We start from the raw sequence: 26,098 nt of genomic DNA, 5'->3' as shown, positions 1-26,098 counted from the left end.
AAAAGTTGAATTACCATCAGACCTCAAATCTCACAGCTGTGTAGGTATGTCACTTGGTCTGAGTAAATCGCTGTGATGAGTTTTCTGCCTAAACAGGAGCTATAAATGGAACTAAATGACATTTACTGTTAATGAATTATTTATATTTATCAAAGACTTCACTTTTACTGTTTCAGGACCTTGAATTCAACAGGTTGGATTCAAAGCTACCTAACAGCTGGTGTTTTCCAAATCACAGCATATGATACTAAAGAACCAAAGCCAGCCAATAATTAGTCACCGAAGTCATATATTACAAAGGTACAGTGCATCCTTAGCTTTTTGTTGGGTTTGTCAACATGGCCGTGCTGCAGATAATCTGCATCATGCAAAGCTTAAGTCTTGTACAGCAGAAAGCAAATTGAGTGTATGAATATGAATATGTCCATCTAATCCTAGAACCAAAGTTATGAAATATCATGTTTCGGCTTCTACTAAGGATTTTTGATTTGTGACAAATTTGTGACATTTGATCATCGTTAAAATGGTATTTTGGCATTTTTTGGTTTGTGCTATTTCTTTCAATCAACATTTTTTGCCGCACAACAGCTTTATACCAAGAGTATTATATTTTTATCACAATTCAAGAAAAATTCTGTGCTCATCACACTCGGAGCACAGCGGTAATCTTTCGCCTTGCTTCAGATACAGCGTGGTCTGTCTGGAATCTAATGCTAGACAAAATCGTTGCTCAGTAGGCCTAATGAAAGTAACTTGTTTCCATTTTTCAAATTTTGAGAAAGTTAAGTTTTTGTAAAATTGTCATTTAGTTTTTGCCATATCTTTGCCATGTTTATGTTTTTCGCATTGTCACAAAGTTATCCAGGCTATGACAAAAATGAATACTTTACAAAAACCTAATTGTTTAGAATGTATAAAATAGACAGAAGCTACTTTGATTCGATAACAACGAAATTTCTCGACTATTCACATCTCACTTTTTTGTATACTAATAATCTCTTGTCAAATAAAAATAATCTGGATGGTTTTCTAACTATTTTTTACAAACCCCACCAAAAAGTATAGTCACTTGTAGTAAAAGTTATTCTGTCGTTTTACCAGCCGGTCTAGCCACTGTGGCATAGCAGTTCTACAACATCTGGAGTAATGCATAACTAGCACAAGCACGACAAATCTAATCAACATACTAGGAATAGGAATGGGACATTGTATATTTTTGTCCTTGATGTCTTTTGCGGCATATAAACCGACTCATGATATACATTAGGGTTGTCCAAAATTTGGAAAATCCTACAAATCCTCCGTTGTAATGTCTTATTCTATAGATTATTGATAAAAAACGACACTAGGCCTAAAAGAAACTCCCAGGAAGGCCGTTTAGATTTCGTGCAAAACGTTTGAAAGTAGCTGCCGAAAAGTGGGCGTGCCACCGACCACGGAACGGCGAGAAGACTAGTAATCACGAAACCACGGCTCTTGATTGGCTAATCGGCAATGCTTCAATGACTACGGTAGCAGCATCTTGCTGATCAGGTGATCAAGGAGTCCGCTACCGGCGGCGATTCTGAAAGCGCATTGTATTTAGATTGACAGATAATGATTTAGGATTGATTCAGGGTATGTTGAGGTACGAAATACATGATGAACAAACAACTGCAGCTTCACAAAAACGTCTAAAGCATGACCGCTTTAATGTGAAGGAAACCGCCGTAGCGTATATGCCTTGTTTTCAACGAGGGAAAGCATAGGCGCTTATGCAAGTGGCGGCGGATTCCTAGTTTCAGAAAGGATACATCATGATTGAATACAAAATATAAAGCTTAGCAACGACACTATAATTTGTGTGATCTTATTGGGCTTTGGTTGTAGTACATAGTTGAAGTTTTGAATGCACTTCGGATCGGCTGAATCAGACGGTTAGGCTTGGCACTTATCAGATGTTTACAGCAAATTGAATTCACTTGTAACTGTTTTCAAAGTACCTAATGATGCCGCAGAAACGAGGTGTAAATGTAAGCACAGACTATGCTTGATGTTATGTACAAACTATGCTGGATACTATGCACTATGCAGCTCTTTCTGTGCTTACCTTTACCCCCTTTTCTGCACGATAATTAAGGACTTTGCCATATCATTGGCATCTCATATCCAGTATAGTATGTGCTTACTTTTACACCTCTATTCTGCATCATCATTAAGGACTTTGACAACACTTGCAAGTGAAAACAATTTGATGTGAGCATCTGATAAGTGCCAAAAATAACCCGCTGATTCAGCCGATCCTTGGAGCATTGAAAACTTAAACTATGTACAACAACCGGAGCCCAATAAGATCACACAAATTATAGTGTCGTTGCTAAGCTTTATTTTTGCATTCAATGATGATATATCCTTTCTGAAACTAGGAATCCGTCGGCACTTGCATATGCGCCTATGCTTTCCCTCGTTGAAAATAAGGCATTTAGGCTACGGCGGTTTCCTTCACAATAAAGCGGTCATGCTTTAGACGTTTTTGTGAAGCTGCAGTTGTTTGTTCATCATGTATTTCGTACCTCAACATACCCTGAATCAATCCTAAATCATTATCTAACAACCTACATACAATGCGCTTTCACAATCGCCGCCGGTAGCAGACCCTTGATCACCTAATCAGCAAGCTGCCGCTGTGGTGTTCATTGAAGCATAGCCGATTAGCCAATCAAAGGCCGTGGTTTCTTGATTACTAGTCTTCTCGCCGTTCTATGGTTGGTGGCACGCCCATTCTTCGGCAGCTACTTTCAAACGCTTTGCACGAAATCTAAACGGCCTTCCTGTGAGCTTCTTTTACGCCCATTGTCGTTTTTTATCAATAATCTATAGAATAAGACATTACAACATAGGATTTGTAAGATTTTCCAAATTTTGGACAACCCTAATATACATACACTAGGGTGGAGTGAAAAATGAAAATTTTTGAATTTCAAAAAAGGGTCTTGATATGTGGTGCCAAATAGTAAACAAATAAATTCTATCATAATTTTGGGTTCGTACACCCTCTAGTGGTCGTGCAATTTCACCGAACGAGCCAAAAACAGCTAATTTCGCGATATCTTGATCATCACTTACACTAGAAAGTCAATTTTGGGCTTAAAAGATGCAGAAGCAAGATGTTTCTATCTCACTTCCATAGAACTTACTCTTAAAAATGAACAGAAAAAAAGTTACAAGCAAATTTCTGATTTTATAGGTAAAATTAAGCACTGAAGCAGTAGGTAGGATGTCAAAAGCGTGTAGTGATTGATCTTATGACTGAGCAACATACCCTATCAATTAGAACCACTTTTCAAAACTTGCTCAAACAAATGAAACCCCCTCCAAACATAAATAGGGCTCGGTAATCGAATAGAGACTGCTAAAACTGTATTTAAAGCAGCGTCCATTGGTAGTGCAGCGTCACGATATCGGTAAGTTTATAACAACGGCCCTTATGAGATTTCTTACCAAAATGCTGTTGTAGGGTTTGTATCATATTCGTCACAAAGCTCCTGAATGAAAGCACAAAAAAGGTAGCCTAATACACATTCAAAACACAAACATAAATTCTATACTGGAAACAGAACATTTTTGTAGCAGTATCATATGAGTACCAGTGTGCACAAACATTAAAATCATGTTTCGTATTGAAAGATTTCATCTGCTTTCAAGACTTCAGTTTTTGTCTGATGAGACTCTCTCTACGTTTAAATCCTGAAACATGGGTAGATGCTTCAGTAACCACGTTTTAATGTCTTTCCACTGCCTGGCTGTGGCAAGGATGACTGAGCCTTAATGGTGCTGATGATCTTAGGTTTTCCACCTCGACATCTGACAAGGTCTTGATTGCAGGCGGCTGTTCAATATCTTTGTGGTTTAAGTTGACAATTTGGTGGAAAGATTAAGCCTTGATGTTGATAATTGGAATTTGGAATAAACTGATACTCAATGTCGCTGTTTTTAGGTGTGGTGTCATTTATATATCTTCCTTCTAATTCGTAATTGGAATTTGGTATGGTGTGGTTGTTCTGCACATAGTTGTAATCTTGTTAACTGTAAATCTTCGGACGTATCCCTGCTCGCCACAAAAGCATTCCCAGCAAAATATTTTCTGGATGTTCAAAATGAGCATTTCGTCGCAGCAAAGATAGTGCAAGGGAGTGAATTCGGGTATCAGTCAGCTTTGTGACACGGGAAACTATATTGTGGAAATTTTTTGCACCATCTACAATGGAATGTGCATTTTCCTTTCAAACCATGACGGAAAATAGACCTCCATGCAGAATTGAGCAAGAAAGTTCAGATTTCTCGATGGACGACTCTGTCCCACATAGTACTTTGAAATTTGAGATGCGAGAGTCAACCATATTGAATGAACGACGGGCCAGCCTCTAAATATTGCAGATCTGGTTCCAATTTACGACTTTGAAGGAGGATATATAAATGAAACCAAACCCTAAAGGAGCAACATTGACACCAGCATCAGATTCTCCCAAATTCCAGTTATCAACATCAAGGCTTAATCTTCCCACCAAATTTTCAACCTAAACCTCAAAAATATTGAACAGCCGCCTGCATCGCAATCAAGACCTTGTCTGATCACGAGCTGGGAAACCTATGATCATCACCACTAAGGCTCAGTTATCCTTGCCACAACCAGGCAGTGGAAAGACATGTCACAGTGGTGACATAAGCATCTGCTCAATGTTTCAAGATTTAAGCGTGGAGATAGCCTCATCAGACAAAAACTGAAGTCTTGAAAGCAGATGAAATCTTTCAATACTAAACATGATTTTAATGTTTGTGCACACTGATACTCATATGATACTGCTACAAAAATTTTCTGTTTCCAGTATAGAATTGATGTTTGTGTTTTGAATGTGTATTTTCAATTTTTGTGCTTTCAATCAGGAGCTTTGTGACAAATATGATACAAACCCTACGACAGCATTTTGGTAAGAAATCTCATGAAGGCCGTTGTTATAAACTTACCGATATCGTGACGCTGCACTACCAATGGACGCTGTTTTAAATACAGTTTTAGCAGTCTCTATTCGATCCCCGAGCCCTATTTATGCTTGGAGGTGGTTTCATTTGTTTGAGCAAGTTTTGAAAAGTGGTTCTAATTGATAGGGTATGTTGCTCAGTCATAAGATCAATAACTACACGCGTTTGACATCCTACCCACTGCTTCAGTGCTTAATTTTACCTATAAAATCAGAAATTTGCTTATAACTTTTTTTCTGTTCATTTTTAAGAGTAAGTTCTATGGAAGTGAGATAGAAACACGTTGCTTCTGCATCTTTTAAGCCCACAACTGACTTTCTAGTGTAAGTGATGATCAAGATATGGCGAAATTAGCTGTTTTTGGCTCGGTCGGTGAAATTGCACGACCACTAGAGGGTGTACGAACCCAAAATTATGATAGAATTTATTTGTTTACTATTTGGCACCACATATCAAGACCCTTTTTTGAAATTCAAAAATTTTCATTTTTCACTCCACCCTAACATACACATGATCTGTGCATATGCATACCATGACTGCATATGCCGCTGGACAAGGAAGGTGCAGATAGGCTATAGCCTTGTATGGCTTTCTAAGTTTTGCACCATACCTCTATGCTATCTCGTTGATGCTGAATTTAAGCCTTGAATTCATGGACACCAGCAATGTTCCCTCTAAGCTGCGCACGTGCGCAGATGTGCACACGGTCTCTGCGCACAGAAAATCTAAGTTGCGCACAAAAAATCCGAAGTGTTTTTTTTTAGTCGTTATGCGCTGTTTTCCAAGGGTCTGCGCAGTGAGTTGGTGAGTGTACGCAGTCTCGTCAAAAATAAGAGGGAACATTGCATATCAGTGTTACCAATCAGGTCTTTGGTCTGACCCGGCCGGGGATTGAACCCATGACATACCAATCAAGAAGCCGGACCCTCCACCATTACGCCGTCTTATATCACTGCCTTTTATTGTGATGTCACAGATAAGGTTGCCGAATCGGGACAATGAATTATGAAAATCAGTCGTCATCTCTCCGGTCCTCCAGTCACGATACTGGAAGATGCGACACAATCTATTCTGATGATGACCAAGGCCGGAGTTGTTCTGAGAGGGTGAGATTCATTTGCGGCTCCTTTTAAAATGGGCATCGGAAAGTTGGCAAACTTTTTCACTATCAACTGCTAATCTACAGTAACATGAGGCCCATTCACGCAAATACGGTTTTTGTAACATTTTAAAACGACTCATAAACTACACGGTTTTCATCGCTTCAATCAGTGCTGCTCCATAACAGATTCATAACTAGTCAACACATTTAGCAGTGAAGAGTCCATTCAGCACCTTCAATTCGCCATAAAGACAGCAGCCATATTTCTCTGACGACTAGTCTTTTGAGTATTAAAATCAGCCTCTGGTATCAATCTAACGATTCGAGTAGTGATAGTTGATGTTTTCGAGTACTGAAATGAGGTGCTCCTTGCAACTAATAGTTAATTTATCGAAGGGAGTTATAGATTTGGATACCAGTTTCCGCTGTGGAAAGCTGTGAAGCTCGATTGGTCATATTGCGGCATACGAAACATGTAGTGCAAATGCAAAGGCTAATAATGTTAGTGGAAATGACATATCAGTGAAGTTGTAATCGTCCCACAGTTGTGATGTAGGTAGAAGTGGCGTTACATTCTTTATGGTCACATCAAAGGTGCCGGTGCATATTTGAACTACCCCCATCATTTATCATTTTTTGATGTCACGAGTGATGCTCGAATACCTGACTCAAAGCCTGATACTCGAGCCCCGGTTATGACACATTTTACAGTTCTCACTTTAATAATTTGGATTGTTGAAATTTGAAAGCCAGTTGAAAATCCAATTGTCTATTTATCGTAACCCATCAGATATCGCTTTTAACCGTTTTCCGGTGGTTCCAATATGCAGATTGTGCCTGGATTCAAATGAAACTTTTCCAAGGCTGTAATTCCAAAGAAACGAAGGTTGTTATAATATTTTTTGACACAGCTAGTCGAAGGTAGTTTCCGTTGGAATCAGGTTACTTCGCAAGTATCACCTCTTTAGTTTTTCTACAGTTGTCATTGATTATCTTGGTAATGATGGCTTATGAAATAAGTATTCCTCTGAAGGGTATGTATCAAAAAATCCGATCTATCCTTGAATGTAATCTTGAAATCCTTTCTTCAGAAGCATCGCCGACGGCAACATCCTCTCTCATCGAGATTTGGCAAAGATGCCTTCCTGCCCTGTGTTGTTCTAATGAAGAAAGCTCACTCCTCTTCACCCCCAGTCACTGTTAACGTCATGAATATCGGACTCGCAATGAAAGTGAGTCGGAACATTTGAACAATTGCGATTGAATCATATATTCATAGTGAAATAAATCCGAATGGTTTCGGCTGAGACCCGTCAGGGGTGTTAGTCAGCAACCTGCGCATAATTGAAAATAACATCACGGTGTTCTTATGAATTCTGTACTAGTTCGCTAACGATTACTCCTGACGAGTGTCAGCCAAAAAAATTTGGGTTTGTTTCAATATCAATATGTTCTTAATATCAATATGTTCTTGAAGTTCTGTACCTCCAAGAGCCTGTGCAATTGTGATTACACAATATTCGTGCCCTCTTTGTTTCCAGTCGCCCAGCTCAAGACACACTCACCGTCGCGCGTCACTGGGGGTCATCAAAGAAATGGGTGACGACAAAGCAACTTGGGCGCGACTGGCGCAACGACGCAGGACGTCATTGCCAACAACATTTCACAGTTCCAGGAAGCAGGTTGGTCACTGTGTACAGGAAAAGCCTCTAGCCACATCCCTAAGTAATATCTGCAGACTTTTACAAATTATTTATGTAATGAGAACTAGAACCAACTTTTCAGAACCCGCAACTAGAATAGAACTGAGGACCTCAATAACTAAAACACAACTCTCTAATAACTGCAAATACGAATGACAGAATTTGGTGCTATTGGAGATAAAATCGGCATTTCAAAAAGACTAGATTTCAAGTTACAAATAAGAGAGGATTCTACCCTTAAAACCCACCCCCTGGCCACATCACTGTTAGTAGTGACGACTTTGAGCTAGCTGCAAGAACATCACACAAACGAACACCCATGTCACGATTCATGCCGAATGGCGATACCTGTTTTCTAGTTGTTTTGGCAACTAAATTGTTTTCTAATGCGCAACTATAAGTACAATTAGAACTGCTTGGTTTTAAAATCCGCAGCTAGAACTAGAAGTAGTCAAAAAACATGGAACTAAATTGGTAGTTTGTAGCCTACAAGTCTGAAGATTTGCTGTCACCAGACAACTCTCCATGAAATCTGTCGTGTCTCATGTATGCAACAACAAAATGATCATCATATGCTCATTCAAAGGAAGCATAGTCACAAATGATATAGACCAGTTGCTCCCAAACATTTTCAGATTGCGGCACTCTAGAAACATAATATAGCGCTTGTGGTATAAGAATCGTTGCTTTAAAATATTTCTTTGCATATGGTAATGCGATGGATGCGCTCTGATATATGAACATATTCTGGCGGGAAAAGGTTCCCTTGTTGACAAACATACCTGCATTTCGTTTCGGTTTCAGTCGAAACAGAAAAGCCATGTTTGCATTGTCACAAATGGCGATATCATTTTCATTACTTTTGCGTCGGTCAGATAATGACGCAGCCAAAACTCGTGCATTTTTTGCAGAGACATCGTTTAGAGAAATAAGCTGCTCCATAAATCAGTGTAGTTCTTTGGCACACGTGAGAATCTGTGGTGACACACAGTAAGGGGATTGCTGATATAGATTGCCAATCTTGTGCATGTTTTGAACCGAGGCTAGTGTCAACAATATCATATATGCTATGATATCTCCTCGAAATTTCGTCCCTGCGTAATAATTCCTATCGATTGTTAGCAACTTGAATATTTTGACCGTTGGTCTGTCAGAAGTAATCCATTTTCTTCTGCTTGAACTTTGCTTACTGCTATGTAAACAGTAACAATTAATGAGGTTCCCATCCATCGTAATTACTTCTGGCCCCCTTCAGAGTCGGGTTTAGGGGTCCATCTTTGCGTTCATTGTGATTGATGATGGGTGACTCAGCCGATTAAAGATTCACCCGATTAAAATTGATTGCTTGCTGTGATAAGGTCTAGCTACCTTTGTATCAACAACTCCATCTTTTTGATCCTAAGTGAAAGCGCCACCTAGATATTTATGAATCCGTTGTGAGACTGCATTGCAACAAATCAGCCTCTGTAAACCCAATGCGTATATGTGCATACACGGAACTGCATTATTTATCAATTCATGGTACAGTCGGTGTTGCTATCGTTTTTAAGTTGTATCGAAAATTAAAATCATTGAAATTCTCCCAAACGCTTAACCCGATTTATCACAAATATTTACGACATAGCTCACGTCTTTCTTGAGAGAAAATGCTTGTTACATTCTGCAGGAAACTTTTCAACCGAAGCAATATGAGAATAGTTTTGCTTTTCATCGGAGTCGACGATTGGTTGTCGGTTTGACTAGTTGACTTCATTTCACGTTTCTATTAGTTTTTGACGTTGGTAGATGGTTTCGTGTCACTTTATCTTACAATTGTCGTGGCTTATGAAAATAGAGTATTCAGATAGGCTACAATTCGGTTGATTTAGGTCTTTTGGAATGGAGAATGACTCGACTCAACTTGGAGCAATTTGTGTATTGACTCGAGTTGAAACTACAAAAGTTGAATGGACTTGTGACTGGGATCTTGTGACTTCGTCACAACCATGCGAGTAGCTAAATGAGCGAACAGAATGATAAGCTTCCTGCTATTTAGTCCTGGACACTACATATTATCAAGACACAAGCGTTGTTTTCACCCTCATCTCCTCTTTCAGCCTGTTATGTCGTCAGTTCTGGTCGAGTCTTCGGAATTTGCAGAACTACACTTGGTGCTAGACAAGCTCGCTGCCTCCTCTGGTGGTGCTGAAGTGAAGATACTCACAGAACAAATGCAGTCTATATTGCAACCCTACAAGGTTCGTTTTGTCATTCATTCTTGCCATTTTACTCTTTTATTGTATCGTGCCATTTCAGAAAGAGAACCTTCGTCCAAACCAGGTAGTGTGGCTTCACGACCCGGCCTCGAGCTCCTCTGACGAGGAAGACAGCCGCGGGCATCGGACCGGACCCAACAAAGTATTATAAATTACTTTGTCTGGCGATAGTCGCTTGATTTATGTCTTAACGAAAATTCTAGTTCCGAAACTAATTTTTCTGTGGAAGGCAGTAAACCACGATTGGTCGTATCGCAGCATACCAAACATGTAATAAAAAGCAACGTACATTAGAGGAAATGACATATCTCTGACGTCGTGACCAACACACAGCAGTTATCACAAAGTGCAATGAATCAGTCATGGTCGAATTAACCAAATTAATATCCTTAATGTTATGTGGAACGGGCATTCTATACGTACATATTTTAGCTTTACACATCATTCATACTGTTGTTTTTTCTGAAAACGCTACAGGACAAGTGTATAGTGGGAAAACGAGCAAGCTTTGCTGCACAGACATTCGTCATTTTCGTGTTTTTGTGAATGAGCTCTGATTTGCTATGAAGTGAACTTGATTTGCAGCATGTCTTTCTGATTCTCAATGGAATTGTGATTTCATTTGGAAAAGCTGAAAATGTTCTAGCAGTTCAACTCTGGCATCCATCATGACAGAAAATCGCTGCCCGCCGGCCGGATGAGAATAACGACAACGTGTGGACGACCACGACCTCTGCTACTGGACTGCCCTCGCAATACCCGGGGCCGGTCAAGTCCACCAGGATTCCCAAAATCAAGAAAACTCCGTCGTAAGTATCCTGCTCGAGAGAGAACGTCGAGTAAGGTGGTCAAATTTCACCAGCCAAGTTGATAAAATTGTTTAAGTAGTCTACGGCAACCCATAAAAAACACTGCACATTGAATTTGGCCCAATTCCAACACGTAAAAGCGAAATTATACAAGTAGGAAATTTTGGATCACAAGAAAAGTATTTATGGTGGCATAATCCATCATTTAGCTCTGCTTTCCGAGCAACTTAGCTTCTACGGGTTGGAATGGAGCCATATTTGTTATTCATCGTTTAGTTTTTAGACATCAGGACAATTTAATGGTGCAGCCGGTGTCTGGTCAATACCGAGAATGCTATTACCGAGAAGGACAATACCTAGAATGCACATTACTGAGAATGGACGATACTGAGAATGGACATTACCGAGAATGAACACCACCGAGAATGGACATTACCGAGAATGCAATATATGCAATGCAGGCATGTTATGCATATGAACAGGTCGTGTGTGTGCATCACGGCGTTGCCACATTCGGTATCGATTCTCAGGTATAAATTTCTCGACAATGTCCGTTACATTAAGCCAGATTCTTGGCATTGGCCATTCTCGGTAATATCCATTCTCGGTAAGGTCCGTTCTCGGTAATGTCCATTCTCAGTAATGTCCGTTCTCGGTAATGTCCATTCTCAGTAATGTCCGTTCTCGGTGATGTCCATTCTCAGTAATGTCCGTTCTCGGTAATGTCCATTCTCGGTAATAGCATTCTCGGTCATAGTATGGAACCGCTGCAGCCAACGTAAATCTGTAAACAAATAAACTTGACAAAGAAAAGTAATCGAATACTTTCTTTATTTCTCTGCTCCTACAGGTTGGAATTGACCCAAATTTTGGTGTGCGGCGTTTTGTTGGCAACCTAACCATCTTATCAACTAGCCGGTCAAATTGGACGGAGAAATGATGATTTTGAGCAACCCTTGCGATTGGATTATCATGTTTTTTTTTCTGGTTACACACAGAAACACGCCTCATGACTCGCGTTGCAGTTCTCCAACTGGGGGAAAAGAACACGGAAATCTTACCATGCGAAGGAAGACAATTCACATTGCCGGGCCTCTTCACAGTCCTGGTGACGATGAATCGGTGAAAGTTTCGCAGAACCGTTCGAGAAATTTGTCTTTTTCAGCTCGTTCCGCCTCTTTTTTCGGGCAAGACGACGGGAACACGGATTTCCGGGAGGGGATTCGAGGTGTGATGTTGTATGCCAACCAATGTAACACAATCTCATCTCTAACTACTCGACTCGTATTCAGATTTAATCACTGAAATCATTGTGACTAAAAACATGTGACATAAAATGAAAACAAGCCTACATTGGAGTATATTGTGACTCGGACTACGCCACTATCTATTGCATTCGTCAAATTGCACTTGCCCCACCACATAATGTGATTGATAATATTTTTCCAAGCGGTTCTTGTCATAAATATGTTATTGAGTCGTATATTCATATTGAAATGAACCCGGATATTTTGGGCCGACTCTCGTCAGGGGTAATCGTCAGCAACTAGCAACAGCCAAATATCCTGGTATGTTTCAATATGAATATACTATTCAATTGTGTATTGAAGTTGTGTACCAGTACCATCATGAAGCTCTTCATAAATATGTATGTGTTACAGTTCTGAAATCATCCGACTACGAGAGCTGTGATAACTTACCGACAGACGGCAGTGAAGGCGAAACTGTGAAGCAAATGCCAGACCTCCAGCAGCCTAATGCCAGGCGTGGAGGGAGTATGGAGGTGAATTATGCGTCCTGACTGGAAGCATGATGGACATCTGAAAATAATATGCCGTAATCATCTCAGGATTTGTACACACTACTGTATTTCAAAGATGCGCAACTAGAACTACGCACTTTTCAAAAGTGGTCTTTTCAGCTAGAACTAACAAGCCTTGAAAATCCTCAACGAACTAACTAAAAAACAACTACCTACTGAATTATGGATTATTAATTTGCAAATGAGATAAGAAATATTGGAGATCCGACTTGTCATTTCAAAAGGACTGGGTTCAATCCCTAAAAGCCACTCCCTGGCTATGCCACCAATGTTAGTGGTGATGACTGGGGCGTATTTTTTTTAGCTAAAAACGGAAGATTTTGACCTAAAAAATCAGAATTTTGACATTTTTGACCTTAAATATCTTAGCAAATTAGATGTTTTCTCACATAATGTTAGAATTGTACTACTTAATGCTTATCTATCTACATTTCTGGTTGGAACTGACTGTCCTTACGAAGTAGTTTGGCCTGAGAAAATACTTTTTTTGCCTCAAAAACTAACAAATTTTTACATGAATAAACTTAATTTTACCGAAATCTGGCCCTGTGAAAAATTCGAGTAGTTACGTTACGCATTATGGTAGAAATAATTTAAAAAAAATTGTACAACGAAAGATACTTTCCCACATTCTCGAGTAGAATGTGTCTGTCCTTACTGAGTAGCTTGCCAAGAATGGAGAAAGAACGTTCAACAGCAGCAGTTGTTGGGAGCGACAACACTCAAGTTGTGCGTACACAGCTGGCGACAAACCGTGTTGCTTCATTCTAGCAATAGTGTACACACTCACAATTTTTCATCATGTGCTTCTTCATATAAGAACCATGTAATGCCCACGCAGTCTTGCTTCAGTTGGGATATTGTTGTATGTTGAGCATAACACCATGTCAAAATGTTTGTTTCAGTTGAATGTTTATGATTCACAATGAGGAGACAATGGGCAGTGTACAACGGTAGGCTTATAAAGTAGGCTTCAAGCTGTCAAATGTCAAATGATAAGTTCACCGAGACTGCAAAATCTACGATACAAACGAAATGCAGGTTGCAAAAAAGTTTCAACTTTGTTGAAAAATTTGGCCATTTTTGACCTAACGCTACTATTTTAATGTAATTTTGACTTTTTTTGACATGTCAAAAAAAATCGCCCTGGTGATGACTCTGAGCTTGCAATGGCTGCAAGAACATCACACAAAAGCACCGGTATCACAATTCACTCCAAACGACGACGCATGTTTTCTAGTTATCTGCAACTAAATTTTTTCTGAATTCCCAACTAGAAGTAGAACTACTTGGAGAACCAGTATCTCGTTGGCCTTCCACTAACTAGATTGGCCGTCTCTGATCTTTGTAATTTCGGTTCATTTTCAGACTCATGATCAGGAACGAAGCTCCAAGATTGCAATGTTGATTACAGAACCGACAATCAAGGAGGATGTGGGTTGTCGATGAGATTGCTCGTGCTCGCCTGTACTGTAATATCGTGTTTTACAGGAAGAAGAAGCTTTGCAGAGCCAGGGCATCGCTTGTGAGGAGCAGGAAAAATCACAACTAAGTCTTACGGAGGAAGGGTAAGTGATCTTGTTGCCAGACAAACTACCAATTTAATTAGTTAAGAACATCTGCTTTGTTTGAGTACTAGTTCTAGTTACGCATTTTAAAAAGTGAGTAGTTCTAGTTGCACAAGTTAAAAAGTGACTCGTACTAGCTCTAAATCTAGTTGTGAATTTTGACGAAGTGACTTGTTCTAGTGCCAGCTCTAGTTTGGGATTTTGAAAATGCAGCAGCTTGTGCCTGTCTGCTTGACAGTTGACAAATTCTTCTAAAATCCGACCGTTTCCAGACTCTCTCCGAACAATCTAAACTGGGTATTCAACGGTGATGAATACAAGACTGTTCTCCTTGAAAAAGTGTGCGATTGGAACTTTCCTATTTTTGAACTTGCGGATTCAACTCACTGTGTTCTGAGCCAGGTAGGGTCTCGCCCGCAATCAGGATGACTTGCAATGGAATTTGGTTTTGTTCAAGATGGCTTATAGACTGTTTGACGACACTGGACTCTTCGATACCTTCAAAATAGCGAGGAAACCTTTTGTCGATTATATGCGTGCTTTGGAAAATGGATATCGCAACATTCCATGTGAGTGATGGTCACTAACGCAGTACGTTTACCGTTCAAACTGACCAGAGTAGGTTTTTTGCCTCTCTGCACTGATTACTTGCGTTGGTGGTTTCAAACTGCTGCCACCCACGTCAACGGTTTTTAAAGTCAAAATAATAATTTTTTTACTTTTTATCAATTTTGTCAAGCAGAACGTAGTATATGTATAGTTTTGCACCACTTTTATGCGTGGCTATTGTGTTGGTTATGTTCGGTTGCGGCTACATTCACTATTAAACAGTTCAAGTGAACTACGTAATTTGGATTTTGATAAGTATGAAGTCGTTTTGGAATAAGTTTAATCACTTATGAAAGCATCGGAAGGGAGGCGCGAAGAAGCGATCAACTGATACCTCCATTTACCTCCATTTCACGCGTGTTTCTCTATACATAGACCGAATTTCATATTTTTGATTTCTCTCAGCAACAGTCATAAAACGATCTGTTGGGGTTGCTAGCAACCCGGTTGAATTTTGTGATATGACGATAAGGGGGGCGCGAAATTTTTCACTATCATAAAGGGGGGTGTGTCTAAAAAAAGGTTGAGGCCTAGAGGGAACATTGCTGTCAACCCCATAAAATTGTTGAGTTGTCTAAAGAACGATACTGAACCATTTTTGCCCACTTCCAATCGGTAGAAGCGAAGTGATTGGAGATGAAAATTTTTGATTCGGAAGAATAGCACAGACGATTCGTAACCCAAAAACTCAAATTCCTTCTCTTCTATGAGTTGGAATTGCGTCAAATTTGTTCTCTATCCTTTTATAGACAACTCACAATTCCATGGGATTGACAGTATAATTTGAAATCAGTTTTCTCCATTTTTTTACTTAGTTCAAAATATCCAAACTCCTGTGCGTTCACAACTACCTGTTCGAATCGAGCCAAATATGGTGTGCAGCGTTTTTGTATGCAACCTAACAATTTAATCAGTGGTATCCCCGGAATCCAGAAAAAATTTTTCTTGAACGACCGTAGTGTCCAGTGTTGGATGATTCAAGTCACGATTTGACTTGAGTCAGACTTGAGTCGACCTTTTTACTCGACTTGTTTTAGAAATGTGGATTTGACTCGCTGCCTCGAGTTGAAAGTCAACAGTTTTCAGTTTTGTTCGGAAAACTAGGCCTAGAATAGCCTACTTTACCTTTAGTAACATAGAAATTGCAGAAATTCACGATTCGAGCACCGATGCTGGCTTCCGCTTGGTCTGAATTTGAGTTTTGTAATTCAGATCACAATCGAATCCACGCCGCAGATGTCGTTCATGGCTGTTGGTTCTTGACAACGCAGGAAATTCCAGGCTTTTCGGAAACCTCCAATCTCTTCACCTCTGATTCTTCAGGTCGTTCTCTCACTCTGGTGACTGCCGGATAGGACTGAGCTTGGACTTAGAGTCCAGTATTCTAGTCATGACAGTGTGAATGTTGTGGAAAGCTATAAACATGCGGCTCTTATGCGACTAGAAAGAATGGAATGCCACTTCTACATCACATTTAAGATGATTTGGTGTTTATTGACCACGTCTATATCATTGCCATTTGTGACAATGCTGTGAGTTGATCACGTCTTCATTGAGATGTAATTACCACTAACACGCATATTCGTACAACATGTTTTGTATGCTGCGTTTGACCAATCAAGGTTGCAGCCTTCCCCGGTGGAAAATAGTATCGAAACTATCATTCTTTTTGATTAATAACTCTTATTTGCAATGGGTATGATTTCAGTGCTGGAAAAAATCATCTCTCATTACTCGACTGGAATCATTGAAATTGAGAGGCAATTCTGATTGGAGTGTGATGTCTCGTTTTCAGACTCTGACAGCGGAACGGTTCACACTCAAGTCAACACAGTCGGGGATGATTGTTTGGCTCAAGCTATTCCGGCTCTCGAGCTGATGGCCCTCTACCTAGCTGCCGCCATGCACGACTACGACCACCCGGGAAGAACCAATGCTTTCCTCGTCGAGACAAAGCACCCGCTGGTACGCAGTTGGACAACTGGATCATTTTCGACTTGTGCAAACTGCTCATCTAGTTAGTTGACAAACAACTCAATAACATTAATTTGAGTAGATCTAGTTCTAGTTGTAGATTTTGAAACATTAGTTCTAGTTTTAGTTTCTCATTTGACAAAAATAGCAGTTGCGAGCAACTAGGAAGCGATTGTCGTCATTTTGCGTGGATCGAGATATCGGTGTTCAGTTGAATGATGTTTGTGCAACTATTACTAGCTCAGAGACATCACTACTAACAACAACGGTGTAGTAGGGTGGGTTTTTCGTGTCAAAATCTCCCATTTCCAACTTGATACCCTGTCCTTTTGAAACGTCCATTCTATGTCTGATATTTCTGATAAAATCAAAATGACTTTGTCTTCTAGGAGAATGCATTCCAGTTCAATACGGTTCTTAACATGTAATGACTCGCGAACCCCTCCGATAGAGAAGGGCAATTATTTTTCTGAGAATGAGAAGCATAATACGTTGGCGGGCCAAGTCAAAAGTTTGCACTCATTTTTAAATGTCGTTAGTTGTAGTTTTAGTTCTAGTTGCGAGTTTTAAGAAGTAATTAGTTCTAGTTGTAGTTCAGAGTTTTCCAAATTGAGTAGTTCTAGTTCTAGTTGTGCTTTCTGAGAATCCAGTAGTTTGTACAAGTCTGCCCACATCAGATTACAATTAGAATGAGTGAATTTGCATGTATCTGGAAATTTGATGAGAAAAGCGTCCATTTTCTCCTCAGGCCATGCTCTACAACGATCGCTCCGTTCTGGAGAACCATCACGCGTCTGCGTCGTGGGAACTTCTCCATTCGAAGACCTGCTACAACTTTCTAAACAATCTCGATCTGGCCGAATGGAAGAGACTCCGCTTTTTAATCGTGGAAGCCATCCTTGCGACAGACCTCAAGAAGCATTTTGACTTGATGGGCAAGTTCTCGTCCAAGATTCCGCAGCAGAGAGACGTTTGCGGCGACAATGCAGAACCAGAGAAATGCCTACGTACGTATTACGAACAGACTCGTCCAAACTAAAATAGCATATTTTTTATTATTGCTTATTCTTGTGTCGTCCTTCAGGGCCGTTGGATTGGTTGCTGGACGAAGACCGTCTGCTAGTGTGTCAAATGATCATCAAGCTGGCAGATATCGGTGGCCCCACCAAAGTTCGAGATCTGCACGTGACTTGGACAAAAGCAATATGCCAGGAGTTCTTCATGCAGGTCAGACATTGTACAAACTACCAATCTAGTTAGTTGACAGTCATGTCATTAGTTTTCGTTGTAGTTTTGGATTGTCGTTGCCAAACAACTAGTAAGCACGTGCCATCGTTTGGCATGAATCGTGATACCGTCATCCCGTCATGTCATTTTCTTGCAGACATTGCTAGCTCAGAGCCGTCACTACTCACTAACCAGACGTGGACAAGAAAATTTTCACCTTTTCGCAATTAGATTAGAATTAGAATTACAGCCACAAAGTATTTTTCCAAAGTAGAGTAGAATTAAAATTAGAACTGCACTCCATACTGGTTGTTAGATTAGAATCGAAGTCAGTGAATTCGCGAAAACCTGGACATTGAATCGAATCCCGTCGATATCAGATCATAGTTCATTCCTATAGGGATGAGAATGTCTGTATTGCAAGCTCACAACTGTACAGTTAAGTTGTCTTGTAGCGTTTACAGGAGTACCAGAAATTCGATTAGGATTAAAATTTGAGCATACAAACATTTCACCAAATTCTTTCCAATTCTCTGCTAGTTGCTGACGATTACCCCTGACGAGTGTCAGCCGAAAATATTCAGTCTAATTTCATTATGAATATATTATTCAATTGTACATTGAAGTTCTGTACCTCCAAGAAGCTCTTCGAGCTTTGAAAAGTGACCAGCTCTAGTTGCGCATCTCAAAATTCCAATAGTTTGTACTAGTCTGATGCAGATTGTGTATTTTGTAACAGGGTGACGAAGAGCGCGAGCTCAACTCTCCGGTTTCTCCCTTCATGGACCGGCGCGAGCCTCAAGTCGCCCAACTGCAAAAAACCTTCATCGAGAAACTGATTGCGCCGCTAGTCTGCAAGATGCATGCGGCCGGAATACTCGCCAGCTACACCATCAACCAAGGTTTGTTGCGTTGTGCACCTCTTTTGATACGCGCAACGAATGCTTTCCGCTCGAGTGAGTTTTGCCTGCTTCACCACTTAATCAAGTGGCCATGTTTTTAGGCCGTTTCCACTTGTACCTATCATTATTGGAGGGAAAACGTGTTGATTTTTATTCCTTGGATTTTGCAAAGTACAAACTAATTTTCTGGTATGCTCGCATTGCTGTTTCTCAGTAGTGTTCACAGTTCATTATCTAATTCTGGTCGGGTTCAACTCCCAGCTTGAAACTATACAGGGATATCGATGGCCTTGGCTTCATAATATACTCGTTTTCTCACTTCAAACATGTTTCTTCAAACCGATAAAACACAGTTTCTAAACCTATTTTTCAGTGACCGGTTCAGATACACGAGACTAGACTAAGTCCTATCGAATGTATCGAGTCGTGTACAATGACTCTAACATAAGTCTAGTCAATACACAAATTGATTCGCGTAGAATCCACAAAAATTGCGGCTGGAATCATTGCAACCCTGATGTGACCCCTCTACCAAATCCACTATCCCAACTTGAGTACTCTTGGATGAATTTCAAAGCTGTTACTTGTAATTCAGTAGAAATAAACGGCAGGACTGTGTTTCGTCACTGGGCAGAATCATTATGAAGCCACAGCAGATGGATGATGTGGAAAATTGAAATATGTGCCTTTCATGCGACCACAAACTATATAGGCCTAATGGCCTTTCTATATCACATTTAAAGATGATCTGGTATTTCTTCCACCATACGTTGCATTTGACTTTGTGACAATGCTGTGCGTTGGCCACGACCTACACAAATGTTATTTCACTAACGTATGCAGGGTTGTAATGACTCGAGTCTTGACTCGACTTGAACTGGAATCATTGCGCATGACTCGAACCTAGTCATATGACTTGGGACTCAGGCGGCCAAGGCAGACATTTCAATGTAATTTCGAAGAATAGTAAAATAACCACACTATTGGGATTTTGTCTGTCGGTACTGGTATACTTGAAAATGCGATCAGAAACTTATATAAGTGAGGAAAATGAGTATATTATAAATGCGAACCATTCGATATCACCAAACAGTTATAAAAGGTGGGTTTACCAAGACTTTACCTGGAAACTGAGCAGTCAACACAATGGCTTGGACTCTGACTCGGCCCTCTACTTGCTGATTTAGACTCGGACTTGACTCGGTATTGAATTGAAAATGACTCGACATGAGTCGAGTCAATCCTATAATAGTGAGATTGACTTGAGACTCGGAGCCTTGTGACTTGGTTACAACCCTGAGCGTATGTAGCATTGTATGACATGTTTCTCATAATGCGATACGACCTATCAAGGTTTACAGCCTTCCTCGGTCAAAAATAGCATTGAAACTATGATTCTGACCCATAAATTAACTCTTGTTGGCCAGGGGCATAAAATGCCATCCTCTAAAAACTGATCTTTTTTTACCATGGCCATGATATCAGCAAAGCATAATAAAAAATCAGCGTAAGATACTTTGAGCACCATTGTTCTGATGTGACGTTTTCCAGACGTGGTGATAGACGATAATATCCTTGAACCGGGCGAATCGTGTCCAGTGATCACGTACCGCAGTCTGGTCAGGGAGCAATTGGCCGACAATCTGCGATACTGGAACTCGATTCTGGAAAGGCAGATGGAGGGACACGAAGAAATGGCGGAGGTGTTCCGATGCTGCCATGAGATGAAACTGCAACACGAGTCGGTTTTGTGTCGCGGTGTTTCGTGTGCCACCTATCAACCTGTTTTGTTTGTAGGAAAGCAAGCTCGCAGTAAAGTGCAATAGAAAGGTGTTCGCGTATTGACTGATGGATCGAGAGCGTTCTGCTAGGCCGGCCGCACTGCCGCTCGTCTGTGGGCCGAGTGCAATGCCTTGTGTCTGAGCGTATGTCCCGCATGCTCTGTTGCGATTCCGTTACTTCTGCCTTTAGATCTGATGCATTTACCTCGGACGTATTTCTATATTGCTCCCACTGACAAGTGGCTGTTTCTCTCATTTCTTCAACGTCTTTATGCACGGCTATGTCAACGACGAGTAAATGGAGATGTAAATGTTTCAATGAATAAACAGACGACGCCAACGCAATTTCCGGTTCTGGCGTCATAGATAATAGTGTCTCATAACGCAGCGATCGATCAGAATGCCGATTAGAATGTCTCGCGTAGACGGCCAGGCGCACGATATGAACAACGAAACACTGTTGAAAGAACTTCGAGCGAAGATGTCAGAAATGTGCCCCGGTAAGCAGACTGGACCGCTAGATCATTCTTATCGTTTAATAACCGTATGTTTCATCTGATTTGTAATCTGTTTCAATGCTCTCATTTCGATTCTGATCTAGTTTCTGATTTCCCTTTCAGGATTCTCCTTTCATTGCTTTGATTACAATGTGTATGCCGGTGCGAAACGAGCCAAGCTCGGTGTAAGGACATTAACCGTTCTCGTGTTCATAAGAATGCTTGATCGCTGTTTGATGTTAACTGAACCTGAATTTGTATTTCTATCTTATCCGGAATTCATTTCCCAAGTGCGAACTCGGTAATTCTAATTGCAATATCAGCAATAAAGCTCCAGCTCGAATCTGATCTGGAAAAGCTGAAAAATGTTCTCTTGAGGTGTCAAAATCCGAGTATACTCTTTGTAAACATACTTTATCGGTGATAACGCAGCTCTTTTCGACGTGCGGGATATGGAGCGATTGCTCGTTGATGACGCGGAAGCGACCGCTATCCTGAAAAAGGGGAAACTTGATATCGAAGTCGCTTACCAATTGGCGGGATTTATACTGGAATGGCGGAAGAAGAATGCCATCAGCGGTGGGTTCCAATTGCTGCATGTGCGGACGTTACTGCGTTGAACGCTAAATAGCCTAGTCCTCCGTTTGAGTTGCTAGAAATGTCAGAATTAAAGCAGAGCGAAAATGACGTTATTGCAATTTTTATGCAACACTTGAGAAAGCAGTACAAGTTGGTATCTGCACTTTTCTTGTCCAGCGGCATATGCACATCATGCACTCATGGTATGCATATGCGCAGTTCATGTGTATGTATATCATGAGTCGGTGTATATGCCGCAAAAACATCAAGGACAAAAATAAATTACGACCTCTCCTTTCCTTAGTCGGTAGGTTCACAATTGGGGAGAAATTTCGCGAAATTGAGTAGTACGTTGCCCGCTGTAAAAAGTGCGAGCATCAGCCCCTCCAGTAGCTAAAATTCATTTTGAGCTTGCTCCAATTGTTGACGGCGAGTAGCCCAAGGTAAATGATATTCGTTGTCTTTAAATCATACAAGAGGGTTAGTTGTATGAGCACTGGGCACTGAGTAGGCTATTATAGTTTATAGAACAGAGCTACATTGCTATCAAATTACTTTATTACTATATTTGAAGACGAAGTAAGCTGTATGTTCCGATCTGTGTTTGCGGTCAATATACTCTGTGATAGAACCACGTAAGCTCGTTGAAACGCAAAATGATTTAGTGAATGGTTCTTGGTTGCTATCACCCTCAGGTCACACCAGTGTATCGTTATTGATCCGAACTTACATAAGATACAGCGATTTGGTGGACACTGATTACATGATGACTAGAAATTGACTTGAAACTTTGCTTCTAGTCACGATGAGTCAACCCACATTTCTGAAACGCCGAATCAAGTCCAATCACGTCAATTTTGCTGATTTTGCTAAACGACTCGAGTCAATTAAGTTATGACTCGAGTCATCCCAACACTGGATTGCTTCGACAATTTTCAACAAGAACCATAATGCGGTGTCAGTTTATGATATTTTAATCTATAGTCGGTGCGGACCAGATATGTCGTCTGATAACCTGCTAGAGTTGTAACCTGAGTCCCACGTAATGTGTGGCTGGGTAGATATACTTAGCTCTTTTCGTAGTAGACGCACATCCCTGCGTTAGTCCTTGATCTGACAACTTCAACGTGAATGCAACGACAGTATTGCCTCAGATAGATATATTGGTCGAATATGTATGGAATATACAGTAGGATATCGCAGAGTCTCGTTTGTGATTGAAAAACACGAGCTGATAAATGGTAATAAGTCACGTGGTAGCGAGAAGAAAGATATAAGTCACGTGATATACAGATATGGGCGATGTACCATAATGATTTTGTATCTTCCAAAGTGTATGAAACGTGAGAGGGCGCAGGGCGTTCCACATCGGTCAAAGTGACATGAATTGTCGATACGGCCGGGTTCTTCGATCGTGCGATAGGTTTTGTGACTTGGTGCGACGAATAAGTGGTATAATACATTTTGTATGCCGATTTAAGTACTCATATTTCCTCGATCAGCGGTCACACCCAATTTCAATCATCTTCGTTGTTATGCTTTCTATAATCTGACCGTGCTGTAGGGCTTTCAACGCGCGTACTTCAGGTCAGGTGTCATATTGCACTGCAACAGGTGCGGCCGTCCGTTAGTCTGCGATAGTATACGGCAAGTCTGTGGTCTACGGATAGCAGCTTACAGTATATACTTAACTAGCAGTAGCTGACATGAACGTCCTGTGTTCCCAGATATATTGTACGATGGATAGTAATTCGGATAGTTTAAGCAGTAAGTACAGCGCGCGTACATGAGTCTCTTAATCTGAGTCAATAAATACGATTTGCACTATGTGATATACCAGCGATAAGTCACGTGATATAGCATTATACCATAACACAGGGGTGGGCAAACTTTTGAGCTCGCGGGCCGCATTCAACATCTGAATCCATTCGCGGGCCGCACTTATAAAATTAAATAGTATATTCATATTGAAATGAACCCGAATATTTTCGGCTGACACTCGTCAGGGGTAATCGTCAGCAACTAGTAGAGAATTGGAAAGACGATTACCCCCGACGAGTGTCAGCCGAAAATATTCGGGTTCATTGCAATATGAATATACTATTCAATTGTATATTGAAGTTCTGTACCTCCAAGAAGCACTTATAAAATTGGAATTATAAATCAAAACGCAATATTCGTATTTGATTATATAGTGATGAGACGGAGATATGCTTATTCAAAACAAACCAATTATTTCTTTGATGATATCATACATGCGTCAAAAACAGTGGCGAGATTTCGTAGACATTTCGACCTCAATAACCAATTTGTCAAAACTGAAGAGATGAAAGTTGGCTGACACGATTCGTAGAACAGGATTGAAATTTGAATCTGTGAGCAGCGATCTGTTCATATATTTACTGATTCCACTTTTGGTACAGTTCCAGGACGCACACTGCTGATAGCATCATAATCATGTTAGCTTTAAACACCCTTCTACTATGTGTAGATAACATATAAATACCCAAATTCTATGCATACAGAGAACGAAGACACGCGCGAATCTTTTTTATATGCTCATCACTGAAATAATGAAAACTTTAGTGGCCATTCTGAAATCACACTCGTGATTCGAATTATGTCAATCTCGTCCAGGATTTCTGTGATGTTTAGCAGTTGAAAACTTTTAAACTGCGTTGGCCTTGAGATCGGGCCGTCGCGCCATAAAGTGAGCATAAAAAGTATTTACCCAAGAACAGTGGTTCTCAAACATTTTAAGACACGCCCCCCCCCCCTTATCATGGGGAAAGATCCCCCGCCACCCTATCGTCATATGACAAAATGCAACCAGGAACGCAAACAGTTTGCTGGAAAACTTAACGGGTAGTTTGATGGCACGGAAGGTTACGACCGCGAAAAAAAAATTCAGTTGAGCTCAGCTTCGCGCCCCTTCAGATGCTTTCACGCCCCAATGGGAGCGCACCCTCAGTTTTACAACTACTGCCTTAGAATTATCATTGTGAAATATAATAAGAAAAAGTTTAATCACGTCTCTGCATTAATTCGATTTTGGTACGCATTTTATCAATATTTTTATCAAGTTTCTTTAGACTCTCGCGGGCCGCACAGAACGTCGTTGCGGGCCGCATGCGGCCCGCGGGCCGTAGTTTGCCCACCCCTGCCATAACAGATAGGAGAGAGGGAGCGCGTGCTCCGCAACTGCGACGGTGATAATCAATACCTGCATTGTTGAATGCTCGAACCGTTATTAAAAATAGTCTACTTCTTGCAGGAAGCAGTGTCGTGGGAGCATATGCTGCCGTCCCTGGCTTTCGCTGAAAATGCCGCCCAAATTTTGAAATAGTTTCAATCTTCAGTTATATTTATTGGAAATCTTGTGTTGTCAGTTTCGGTCAACTAACTTTTATGATACGGTAAAAGTGTCCTCCTTTACCGATTCTAAAATATGGTAAACCTATATTCAAGGAATGCTATTGTCGCACGGATTCCCAAAATAGAAATATTAATAACGTCCAGCACCGTAACTGCCGCACCCCAAACCCCCAATGGGGCTGTTCCACTTCATTTTGAACACGCTGTGGCGACAAACGTAACTCGACCCAAATCTGTTTTGTTGCTATATACTTTACTGTGGGAATGGACTAAGCATGGACCTAATTTCGTCTCTTGACGTACAACGAGGATGGTCAAAGTATCCATATCAACTCAAATCATCCATATGGATATGAAATAGCTGTTAGCCAACGAAAATGATGCTATTTCTTGGCGTCTTGTCCTCGTGATGGAAGTGCTGAAATTATGATTCTATCCTTATCACCAACTGCAATGGTTCTATCATTATTATTCCAGCCATTTAGCGGCCAAACTACACCAGATTGGACTGGATTCAACACAAACCCTTTCTAGATATATTATGACCTTAACCAAATAGCTGTCTGGTTGAAGACTTCATGTCATTACGATACCTTCCTATTCTTCGAACTCATCGCTCTCTGTTGGTGTTTGTAAGTGATAAAATCCTAACAATAACAACTGGATCTCATCCTCACTGATGATCGACAATTAAACGATGTACCAGTTGTATTGTTGCAGTTATTTTGTTGAATAAAATGGAACGGTTATAAACTGAAGTCGCAAAGCGTCTATAGTCTATAAAGCAGAGGTTCTAGAATGGTAAGCACATAAACATTGGATTATAACATTCTAAGCATATACATTATACATGCTCATTATTACACAATTACATAA

The 26,098-nt window shown here is 40.5% G+C and overlaps 2 protein-coding genes across 3 annotated transcripts in view; both read left to right on the top strand.

The window, feature by feature from the left end:
- Positions 1-21,141, top strand: part of LOC145454442 (cGMP-inhibited 3',5'-cyclic phosphodiesterase 3A-like) — a 23,445-nt gene extending 2,304 nt beyond the window's left edge. Inside the window, exons 2-22 of one of the 2 annotated variants that reach the window (XM_080332430.1) lie at positions 177-300; positions 5,996-6,125; positions 7,213-7,353; positions 7,663-7,803; positions 9,921-10,061; positions 10,120-10,221; positions 10,755-10,888; positions 11,887-11,996; positions 12,054-12,116; positions 12,550-12,671; positions 14,079-14,144; positions 14,202-14,278; positions 14,551-14,680; positions 14,736-14,847; positions 16,100-16,210; positions 16,683-16,852; positions 17,610-17,868; positions 17,946-18,088; positions 18,828-18,990; positions 20,542-20,731; positions 20,788-21,141. In XM_080332430.1, the coding sequence (XP_080188556.1) occupies positions 6,018-6,125; positions 7,213-7,353; positions 7,663-7,803; positions 9,921-10,061; positions 10,120-10,221; positions 10,755-10,888; positions 11,887-11,996; positions 12,054-12,116; positions 12,550-12,671; positions 14,079-14,144; positions 14,202-14,278; positions 14,551-14,680; positions 14,736-14,847; positions 16,100-16,210; positions 16,683-16,852; positions 17,610-17,868; positions 17,946-18,088; positions 18,828-18,990; positions 20,542-20,731; positions 20,788-20,806 (2,502 nt within the window). In that variant the 5' untranslated portion in view covers positions 177-300; positions 5,996-6,017 and the 3' untranslated portion in view covers positions 20,807-21,141. The remainder of the gene's footprint in view (positions 1-176; positions 301-5,995; positions 6,126-7,212; positions 7,354-7,662; positions 7,804-9,920; positions 10,062-10,119; positions 10,222-10,754; positions 10,889-11,886; positions 11,997-12,053; positions 12,117-12,549; positions 12,672-14,078; positions 14,145-14,201; positions 14,279-14,550; positions 14,681-14,735; positions 14,848-16,099; positions 16,211-16,682; positions 16,853-17,609; positions 17,869-17,945; positions 18,089-18,827; positions 18,991-20,541; positions 20,732-20,787) is intronic. The other variant, XM_080332431.1, reaches the window with a different exon arrangement.
- The window catches only part of LOC145454443 (motile sperm domain-containing protein 2-like), a 24,250-nt gene continuing 19,288 nt past the window's right edge, over positions 21,137-26,098 (top strand). Inside the window, exons 1-2 of the mRNA XM_080332432.1 lie at positions 21,137-21,271; positions 21,701-21,847. Coding sequence (XP_080188558.1) covers positions 21,172-21,271; positions 21,701-21,847 — 247 coding nt within the window. The 5' untranslated portion in view covers positions 21,137-21,171. The remainder of the gene's footprint in view (positions 21,272-21,700; positions 21,848-26,098) is intronic.

The sequence above is a fragment of the Botryllus schlosseri genome, chromosome 13, assembly GCF_051294905.1.
Source record: "Botryllus schlosseri isolate E-star chromosome 13, Bs_hap1, whole genome shotgun sequence".
NCBI classification, from domain to species: domain Eukaryota; kingdom Metazoa; phylum Chordata; class Ascidiacea; order Stolidobranchia; family Styelidae; genus Botryllus; species Botryllus schlosseri.
Note: the sequence above shows the minus strand (reverse complement) of the source record. Positions and strands in the feature narration are given on the sequence as shown.